The sequence below is a fragment of the Pinus tabuliformis genome, chromosome 4_1, assembly GCF_031772625.1.
Source record: "Pinus tabuliformis cultivar Carrire ecotype Pingquan chromosome 4_1, CPIR1, whole genome shotgun sequence".
Lineage (NCBI taxonomy): Eukaryota > Viridiplantae > Streptophyta > Pinopsida > Pinales > Pinaceae > Pinus > Pinus tabuliformis.
This window is the reverse complement of record NC_142303.1, coordinates 654,222,620-654,234,059: the sequence shown is the minus strand read 5'-3', so window position 1 is coordinate 654,234,059 and position 11,440 is coordinate 654,222,620. Positions and strand designations below refer to the sequence as shown.

At 34.2% G+C, this 11,440-nt stretch overlaps 1 protein-coding gene across 1 annotated transcript; it reads left to right on the top strand.

The window, feature by feature from the left end:
* Window positions 1-511: 511 nt before the first annotated feature.
* On the top strand, window positions 512-1,422 carry LOC149177769 (uncharacterized). Its single transcript, XM_089423466.1, has 3 exons — window positions 512-749; window positions 843-935; window positions 1,108-1,422. The coding sequence occupies exons 1-3, from the start codon at window positions 621-623 to the stop codon at window positions 1,303-1,305; spliced, it is 420 nt and encodes a 139-aa protein (XP_089279592.1). The 5' UTR covers window positions 512-620; the 3' UTR covers window positions 1,306-1,422.
* Window positions 1,423-11,440: the final 10,018 nt, after the last annotated feature.

The following is an 11,440-nucleotide window of genomic DNA, read 5'->3' as shown; positions in this document are numbered from 1 at the left end:
CAGGAAGCTTCCCAATTTTCACCTAAATGATATTCTAAGTTATATGGATCAAGGTGATATATCAGATGAATCAAAGCTAAGTAAAGGTACTTTCAATGGACAAGGGCACAATTGTCTATGTGTAGGAGCAGTGTACCATATACAAAGCCCTAGAGAGGTACTTGTGACCTAGGGTTACATCGTGTAGATCAACAAAGGGATGCAAATATTAGGAAGGACTTTGAGAAAGGATTGTCCTTGATTTTTGAAAATGGAGTTGTTCCTTTCCAACCATATGCCCCAAGTGACCATCAAAGGGAGAGCTCATATGTTTTTTGGATGTTTTCTTTATAGCCATTTTTTTACACATATCCATAGAGTCCCCATGCCATTGATGTGAATTACTTGTTCGGTTTTTTTTAACCAAAATTTTTAACCAAACAAGAAAAATTAAAAAAATGCCTCAAGATCAAAGATTGAAACAAAGACCTATTGACATACCTTTTAAAGTATGGAAAGAACTTGTAAAATCATATGAGAAGTTGTATGCACAAAGAAAAGCCGGCAATGAGAGCATTCAGGTATTGAATTTTTCATTAAACATTATTTAGAATGTATTAATACTTATAAGTATCTTAGACATGTATTTGTGTGAAAATAAATTGAATTGGTTTATGTTTAAGGACAAGGCATCCAAGGCGAGGTTAACCAAGACAAAAGTCACTCATTGTAGTGGCCAGAAAGGTTTAAAAGCACTGATAACAACCTTTGTAAGTATAGTAAACATGTGATATTTTTTTAATAAATTTTGTACTAGAATAAATTCATTGTTATCTAATTTCTCCCTATTTACTGATTGATAGGAACTAAAATATGGAAGACCTCCAAATCATTTGGAAAAGGAGGTGCTGCAGCAAAAGAGATGGGTTGAATTTGTTGTTTGGATGGACTCTATGGTATGTAATCTTAGTTGGATTTCCAATATACTTTTAAACCATATTTTCATTTTATTTTTTAGTACTATTAGATATTATATCTTACCTCATTTTATGGTTAACATTGTATAACAAAAACATGCGTTGTGTTATGTAATTAATACTAACATGTAATATTGATTTTTTTTGTCAGAATGCTATAGGTAATGATTGCCAAGACGATGATCCAAATTACGTTCAACATATATCAAGAGATGATGAGGATGAGGATGAGGATGATGGTGGTGAAGGAGGAGATGATGATGATAGTTGCGGTGTTGGTGATGATGTGGATCAGAGTAATGAGGATGGTCAAGATGATCATGAGGATGATCTTGGTGGTGGTAGCTAGGCATGCACATGCATTGTTTTTTATGAAGAAATTATTGTGTAGAATGACATTGTTATGTTTAGATGGGTGTTGTGAATTTACCCTATATCAATGAGACATTTTGATTTTGTAATCATACGATGAGTTTGATTTATGTATGTTGTTAATTTATCGTAGAATAACGATATTCATGAAATATTTTTATTTGTTAATCATATTTGAATTTTACTTGTTTTGATTAAAAATAATACTGATTTTATTAGTATTATGTTGCTATTTTATACATGTTTTGAAAATTGTTAATGACACATTGTTATTTTTTTGGATGGATGTTGTCAATTTCTCTTAAATTTCTTTACAAATGATTTTGAATTGTGATATCTGCTTTAATGATATTTAGAAACTATCATATATTTCACTATGAATCTATAAAGGGGGTCATATATGTAAAGAAAAATATACTCTATATAAGAAGTCAAATGCGGATGTAACCATGGATGCAAAATTGAAAGTAAAATTGGATGTTAAACTAGGAATTAATACAAAATGCAAACAATTGACATACAAAGTGTTTTAAATTAGAAGTGAAAAATTGTGCAATAGTTGACACAAAGAAGGGAACAAAACATGGCATACAAAAGGATATCAAATTGGGCAAAAACAAGGACACATAAATGGGCACCAAATTAGATGCAAAAAAAGACAACAACTAGATGTAAAATAAGATGCAAAGTTGAGCATTAAAAAGAAGCAAAAAACATTACAAATTAATATGCCAAATGATGATGCAAATAATGGTGTAAATTTGGGATGCAAACTTGGGTGCAAAAAAGGAAAAAAAAAAAGATGTAAGAAAAGACATAAAACAAGATGCAAAATGGGGGTGAAAAGAGGTGAAACCAAGGATGCCATATTGGATGTAAAAAATGATTCCTAATCACATGCAAATTTAGGCTCGAACTCAGACACAAAATTATATGCAAATTTGGACACAAAATGAGGCAAAAAAAGATGCAAATTTGGATGGTGAAAACGATGTAAAACTAGACACCAAAAAAATGCAAAATTGGATGAAAAAGTCGGTGTAAATAATGGTGCAACATTGGACACAAGTAGACACAAAAAAATGGTGCAAAAAGGGGCATAAAATAGCTTAAAATTGGATGCAAAACTTGGTTCAAAAACAAATACAAAAGTAGACGTAAAAAATGGCTCTAAATTGAATGTACCATTAGACACAAAATAAGATGCAAAGGTGGACACAACACATGACTCAACATAAGATGCAAATACAAATGCAAATTTGGATGCTCAAAATGATGTAACATTAGATGCAAGAGATGGTGTTAAAAATGATGCAAAATTGGATGAAACAAATGACGCAAAATATGGTGCAAAATGAGATGGGAAAAATGGAGACAAATCAAATGTAAATGTGGATGTAAAAAATGGTCCAAAAAAACGATGCAAAAATGGGCAAAAAAATGGATGCAAAATTTGGTGCTAAATCAAATTCAACACATGGTGCAAAGATAGGCACCAAAGCTGGTGCAAAAATAGAAGCAAAAACTAGTGTAAGACTAGATACAAAACCTGGCGTAAGACTAGATGCAAAAACTGACACAAAATGGATGCATAAAAAGACGTTAAATTGGATTCAAAATACAGTGTAAACTTGATGCAAATGATGGTGCAAAAATGGAAGCAAAGAATGACACAAAATAGGAAGCAAAAGAGAATGAAAAATAGATGCAAAAAATGACACAAAACTAGAAGCAAAACCTGTCATAAAATAAGATGCAAACCTTGGTTCAAAATTTGACGCAAAAAATGATGCATAGTTTGGTGTAAAAAATGATGCAAAATCTAGCGTGAAAAAGGATGCAAAATCAGGTGCAAAAAAGGACGCTTTAAAAATTGTACAATAGAGCCAGATTTAGCGCCAGGTTGCTCATCACAATTACAAAAAAAATGCACTCAAATCTGGCGCTAAATCTGGCGCAAATCGCTGGTTTTGTTGTAGTGTTCTTAGCCTCTGGCTACCTTCTTGCTGCAGAATTGGATATGCGTCAAATTTCTTAATGAATTGAGCCACCACATTTGAAACAACTGCACGAATGGGTGGTGTCCATCCACTAGGCTACACACATGTTTGTAATTACCTGCAAACATACAAAAGTTGGTTGAGTAACTTCGCCATAATGAAATATTTCCCGTCTTCAAATCCAACATTGATATACTAACTAAGAGCGTAAGAAATTCAATTCAAGACCTTGTTTAAGAGCTTTGAAATTGCCTTACAGGGTGATGACCATTTTCGTGGTATGATTTGGAGAATTTAGGGCCACACCTCCTCAAGGGAGATTTGTTATTGACTGTGGAATGGTTTTGGATGGTCTCTGCGTCAGATTTGGATTTTCAGAGACAAAAAAAAAAAAAAATCATTTGTTGTCTTTTTGCTTATGGAATTCGAACTAGTGTAGGGCATAAATTTAATATTTGAAGACATGTTTGAGAGATCAATGCTGATTTGAGTCAATATATTGTTCAATTTGGACTAGTTTCAACTAAAGTTTGCTTGTATTACATTTTCAATAGATAAGAAGTCAAGTTTTGCAAGCTCTACGAGGAGCAGATTTGGGCAAAGATATTTCTTGGACAAGAAAACCATTTCGCAAAAGGGAGTATGATTTTGCTGAAGAATTTTTGGTCTTTGAAAAGTCTATAAATTATGTTCTTCAGTGACCTGTCAGCTAAGCTCTAACTATAAATTTTTCCAATTTGGATTAGTTTACCTTTTGACAAAGTTTATATTAAAGGAATGCTCTAGTTTTCTAAGGCGTGGTTGACAGATTTCTTCAAGAAACTTGACATATTCTTCCAAAAAGCTTGTTTTATACAAATAAACTAATCTAGTTAGCTTTTTGAGGGACTCAAAGTATCATCAGTGCACTAGAGGCATCATTCTGAACCTGTTTCTTATTAGAACATTGAGATAGACTCCCATAAGTAGCAAATTAATAATGTTGATCTAGTACCCAATAAAGGAGTAGATTTGCATAAAGATGCAGAAATTCAGCTTGCACTTCCCAAACCCATCATCAGTCCTTGGGAAGAGCTTGTTCATAACAAGCACATAACTGGTCTCAGAAATGACAAAGATGTGTCCTTTCATATTCCATATTTCTCAAAGCCCATCCAGTTTTAGAGTGTTGTATTTCTTCATGACAATTCACCTTCAGTTGTTTCAGATTATAGTCCTCTTCCACAACAACAACAACATAATGTTATATGCCAACATTGTGACTGAGTTGGCCATATGAAAGATCACTATTTTGATCTTTGTCCATGTGAGAACTGTCATAAAACCACTCATTCTTCACACAGATGCTTGAGAAACAAACCTCTTGCAAGAAAAAAAGATTCATCTTGGATGAATCACTTCTTGGCAATGGGCTTCAACAACTAAGAAAATATTTCAGTCATATGTCAGAATCTCTTCTAGAATATTAAAAGGTCTTGCAGTTGTTTTTTCTCCATCTGCAAGCTTCAATGCCACATCAAGCGAGCTTGAGGCACAACTTTCCATACCAAATTCAGAGATGTAGGCAGAGACAAAGATGCCCCTGAGCATGCCTTTGGTTGGTGGTAAGCCTTAAACCATCTATGCAAGGTTGAGACCTCCCTTTTTAGGTTGAGCTTCTCCCTCTTCAAATAATTGGGGACACTTCCTCTAGTAGAAGACTTCAACTTCTTGCTAGTTTTGGAAGAGTTCCAGGAATTGCATTAAGCATTCCAGAGTTGGTGGTCATCCTTAAACCATCGCTGGTTGAGACCTCCCTTTTCAGGTTGAGGTTCTTCCTTTTTAATGTAGGTTGTAGACCTCCCTTTTCTAAGATGAAGGTATCCCTCTTCAAATTATTAGGAGCACTTCCTCTTGCAAAATACTTCAGCTTCTTTCCAGATTTGGAAGAGTTCTGGGAACTGCACTAAGCATTCCAGTGTTGGCAGTCATCCTTAAACACTACAACAAAACCAGCGATTAGCGTCACTTTTTACTTCTTTTTTTGCATCTAGAGCCCATTTTTGGTGCTATTTGCATCCATTTATCAAATATGGTGCAAAACTTGACACAAAATTTGCATCAAGTTTTGCACCAAATCTTACACCAAGTTTACCACCAGGTATTGCAATAGGTTTTGCACCACGTTTTGCACCAAATTTTATGCCAAGTTTTGTGTCATCCTTTACACCAGGTTTTGTTCCAGGTTTTGCATCAAGTTTGGCACCTAATTTTGTTTGACATACTTTTGCATCCTCATTTGCATCCACTTTTTGCACCTACACTTGCATCGACTTTTGCATTGACTTTTGCATCCTTTTTTGCATCCTTTTTTAAATCATTTTTTGCATCCATTTTTTCATCCATTTGTGCATCCCTTTTGCGCCAAGTTTTACATCGTGTTTTGTGTCTAGTTTTGCATAAAATTTTGCATCTACTTTTGTTGCATCCACTTTTCCCTCTTGTTTGGCATCCATATTTACATCCTCTTTTGCATCTATTATTGTACCCACTATTGCATCTAATATTTTTGTGCCACAATTACCGCCTAGTTTGGCACCTCCTTTTGCACCCACTTTTGATTATAATTTTGCATCCACGTTTGCATCCATGTTTGCGTCTAGGTTTTCATCAACTACTACATCTATTTTTGCATCCCTTTTTGTATCCAATTTTGGACCGGGATTTGCATCGGGTTTTGTGTCTCGTTTTGCATCTACTTTTGCATTGACTTCTATTGCATCCACTTTTGCACACAATTTTGCATCCACTGTTGCACCCATTTTAAAATTCACTTTTTGCATCCCTTTTTACATCTTCATTTGCATCATACTTTGATTCTTTTTTTTCATCTATCATTACATCCACTTTTGTTATGCCACAATTTGCACCATGTTTTGCACTCACTGTTGTATCCGCGTTTGCTTCCAATTTTGCATCCATGTTCACATCCTCTTTTGCATCAAATATTGCATCTATTTTTGCATCCACTTTTATGTCAGGTTTATGCATTGGGTTTTGCATCTCGTTTTGTATCTACTTTTGCATCTACTTACATTATATCCATTTTTTTCATCCAATTTTGTTTTGCCTGTTGCATCAATGTTTGCTTCCACTTTTACATCCATTTTTGCATCTTATTTTGCATATTTTTTGTCTATTGTTACATCCACTTTTGTTGCACCATATCTTGCGCCTACCATTGCAACCACATTTGCTTCCACGTTTGCATCTCATATTGCATCCACTTTTGTTTCATCCATTTTTGCATATACTTTTGTTTCCGTTGTTGCATCCACATTTGTTTCACCACAATTTGTGCCAAGTTTTACACCTACCATTGGACCCATGTTTGCTTCCACTTTTGCCTTCATGTTTGCATCCAAGTTTGCATTGACAACTGCATCTACTTTTGCATCCACTTTTGTGTCAGGTTTTTCATGTTGTTGTGCATCTACTTATGTTGTATCCACTTTTCATCCAATTTTACTTCTATTGTTGCCCCCATTTCTATGTTCGCTTTTGCATCCCTTTTCCAACACTCATCATATTTTCTGCATTGATGATTTTCCTTATGCCATTGACAATTATGAACAATTGATGACAATGTCAATAATATTGACAATGATGAAAATGAAGATGATGGCGATGACATGAATTGTGATTATGATGATAAAGACGATAGTGGTTACAATGACAATGATGATGATGGCAATGATTATGATGATGACGATGCTAATGACGTTGGCGAATCTTCCCAATTTTAGATGTTGTCATTGTCATAATCATAAGCATTATCTTTGGTGTCATGATCATCATTTTCATCTAGGTCATCATCAAAAACAATAATGGCATGAATGATGATGATGCATGATTACAACAATGTCGATAGAAATTACATTAACGATGATGATGGGGATGATAAAAATGACAATGACGATGATAATGGTGGTGATGATGATCATCATCGATCATCTGTCAAAAATAGAGTTTTTATTTCTCTTACGTATATCAATGTGTCCTAAACAACCCTTTTCTAGCACTGATCACATTTTTTGGGTTGATGATATTTCTTACAACATCTACAATTATGAACAATTGCAAACAATGTCCATAATGATGATGATGATGGCATGAATGGTGATTATGATGATAATGTAATGATGGCAATAACAATGACAAGGATGATGGTGATGATGATGACAATGATTATGATAATGAGAATGACCTTACAATCTTATGGATTCGTGAACAATTACTAGTTTCAATACCATCTTTTGGATACATATTACTATCATACTTTTTAAATTTTTTGTCTCTCTTGAGGTATCTTACTATAATGGTGTTGTCAACACTAGAAAGATATCTTGTTGTAATGGTGGTTCTAATGTTAGCACTAGCAAGGTTTAGTAGGGAGGATGCTACTACAAGAGGAATTCCTTCTAAGTGACTATGGCATTCAAAATGAGGCTTTATGGGCTGCTTGTTAACACATGTTCTCATGCTCATATAAAATTAATGTGAAAAGTTGCTTTAATTGGTTCCCATGCATAATTGATATTGATAATGGGGTGGTATAAAATTGTAATGGGCATATCCGTTAGTTAGTTATGATGGGTCAACAACATTGAAACCATCCAAGTGACATTTCACCTTGGAACAATCGTCGCTCGTGCGAAAAAATGAAGTTTATGTAAATGAAAGTTGTGATTGTAGTGGAATTAAAACCATTGAGAAATATCAAAGAAGACGCTGCCTACCAGTTTTGAAAGACACCCAAGGCATTGAACAACTATTTGCGTTAGGATGTAGTGAGGGAATCAAAGGAAATTTGGCAGCCCTAAGTTGCCATTACTATTGCCAATCACACATTCAATAGTAACCATAAAAGGTAGCCACATATAAACATAACCTCGAGGTGTTGACAGTAAGAATATATTGTAATAGCTTTGACGTATATATAGTTTTGTGTTTAGATGAGAATGAAGTGGGCTTCATCCAGGGTTCGGCTCAATCCTCATCCATTCCATGCAGTGGTGTTTAATTCGCCAAGCAAGAGAATATTACGTGAGTGTTCAGAGTTAAATCAACAGAAATCAAGGACGTGTGATTGTCAAATTATTGCTCCTCCCTTATGACTGAGCGCTTGATGCGATGGTCATTATCCTTGGGTGATACTTTTATTCCCCATTTTCTATTGAAAAAGTAGCGTTTATCTGTTCGATTATGATAGGATTGGATGAATGCCGGTTTGGGTGGATGTAGACCCATGTTTTTTTGTGGTGATCTTCAAATGTCTTGAGGATAAGAAAAAAATCCTTGACCAAGGTCCATGGTTTTGGGGATGAGTTGGTCTTCTAGTGAAGCCATTGTTTCCCAACTTCAATCCTCTCACTATGTTGCCGATGACTACTCTAGTATGGGTAAGATTCCCAGTTTTCCCATTCACTTTACCCACCTAGATCTTTTAGAAAAAGTGGGCAATTTCTTAACACAGGGTTCAAAATTATTACAACAATATACTCATTAATCACTAAATATGTCATTTGTAGGAATTGCAGTTAGGTGGGGAGGATAACACTCCTATCCATTTTTAAAGCTACACCCAATTAATAAGTTCTCCATGTGCCACAATAAATGAAATTTTTATGACTATAGTGACACATCCCTCGAGATTTCCTTCCACACCAACACTTTTATCCATGAACTAAAGAGTGACTATTTCATTATTATATTATACATACATGTTAATATAAGCATTAAAATTTGTATTCCTTTGTAAAAAATTCTAGTCCAAGAGATACATTTGATCACCTTGTCTTGTATCCAATATCCAATGTTGACCCCTATATCCTTAGATCTAGAGTGAAGGTTTCATTTCTAATGTTGTGTTTGAGCTTAAATTCTAATTAAATATTTGGGTTAGCCAAGGTCATTACTTAACTTAATGGCTTTGCAATATACAATGTATCATATTTTTTTTAAGTTCAATTGGTGAGATATGTCTGGGGGATTGAACTTTCGATCACTTGGATACACAAGGGCTTGCCAACATGCTTTTTTACAATTGTGCTACTACCCTCAGAAAATATACAATGTATCATATTAACATCCACTTAAACCAAATTGACTTTTGGGACACATGTCTCTTTGATGATGAAGGGAATCCAATTATGTGATGTCAAACACATTCCCTCACAAACACTCACAAAGACCCTACACTTTTTAGGGTTCGAACCTAGGTTGTCTGTAATGAAACCAACTCACAAAAAGATAGAAAAGATAGATCAACAACTTAGAAATCAGCCTCTTCGAGGGGGCAACCTCCTTTACATTACACAAAAGAACAATTATTGGATGATACAAATGACAAAGCCTCATTTCTATATATAGGAGTCTAAGGGGTCACAATATAATCAAAGTCAACATAACAATAATAATATAAGGGCACAAAAATAACAATAGTGGGCTTCTATGGGGCACAATAATAACAATATGGGGACAATAAGGGCACAACAATAACAGCAAGGGCCACAATGACACTAGTAATGGGGGAATCACTAGTGTTATAGGGACCTAACATTGTCTATATGGAAACACTGTATAATTTTGAATTTATTTATTGTAGATTTGTACATGGATTCATATTCCTTTCTTTGCATTTATCTTTTAGACTTCTTGCTTTAACCAATTGATTTAGAGCTTATGGAGTCTCAAGTAGCACCAATCCCCTTGCTTCTATTGGATTGAATAACATGATTTCTCTTTTGAAATCCATAATATCTCATTCACATGCTTCCTATTTCTCCCATAAGACTTTAGCACAGACTCCATGATCATGTTTGTGTCCCTCTTAATAATGCACTCCTTGGAAGGGGCCATAAAATCTTTTATTAGGACTAAACTTGGATGTCTCTTCTTTCTTGCCCTTTGATTCTTCATTCAATCATACCACCCATCAACTTGTTATTTTTCCATTTTTCTTATAATGACCTTTGTTGTTGGGAAGGTGCCTTTCAAGTATTTTGTCTTTGCATATAGATACACATAAAGTATCATTATTTTAATCTAATGGACGTGGTTGTTAAAATCACCAATATTTAATTAAATATGCATTGTTATACCTTTGCTCAAGTCAACTTCAATTCAAATTCTAACACATGTGTGTATACCCTTCCTTGCTTAGTTTGTATATTGTTGTAAGTCCCCAATATATTTATGTTAGCTTTTGAAAGATCATCTCATCCCAAAATAAGTAGGGGGGATTCAATATTCAAATCCGGCAGAGTGGGGTTGAAGAAATGGATATTGAAGATGGATTCAATTATAGAAACTATCTTTTGAAAAAAGGTTAGTTTTGCCCCAAAAAGAAAGTCCCTCCTTTGAGACCTTGCCACAACTTCCATATTTGTGAAATTTTACAATAATAGAACCTCTAGAGTAGAGGTTTACCATATACTTAGAACTTAGGTTGGAATTGATTTGATTCTTGAACTCTTTAGATGATGACTAGAGATCATTAAATACATAGTTTGAAGCGTTTGCTTGTAGTTATTAATGAACTTGTTAACCGTCCATAGATGAATACTTCCCTTGCACATGTGCTTGATTTTGTCAATAATGAAAGAATCCTACTATGTTTTTGATATATTCGACAAGACTACATCTTTAAAATAAAGAAGATTCAATTCTTAATGCTTTGCAATCCTGTAAGAGGGAGGGACAATCGAAGTCACGCAGGAGGAGGTATTCCCTTTGTTTAGCGAAACTCTACAAAGATAAAGCACTAAATGCAAGATTAACCCCTTGTTTATGTGATAATTAGGGAATATATATCTATTCTCTCAAAGATTAGTCTTATATATTCAAAAAGAATTTCTCATTTATTCTAAATAACACTTAACACTGTTTATAGAATAATTTCTCACCATTACAATCACAATAATCATTTTTCAAGGCAAAAACTACATCAAAACTTTTTGAATATGCAAGTAGATAATCTCCGCAAATGAAGATGAAAACATATTTTGAGCATGTTTAAAGTGGATTAAAATATAATAATAAAAGACACAACAAAAATCTTGATACAATAAT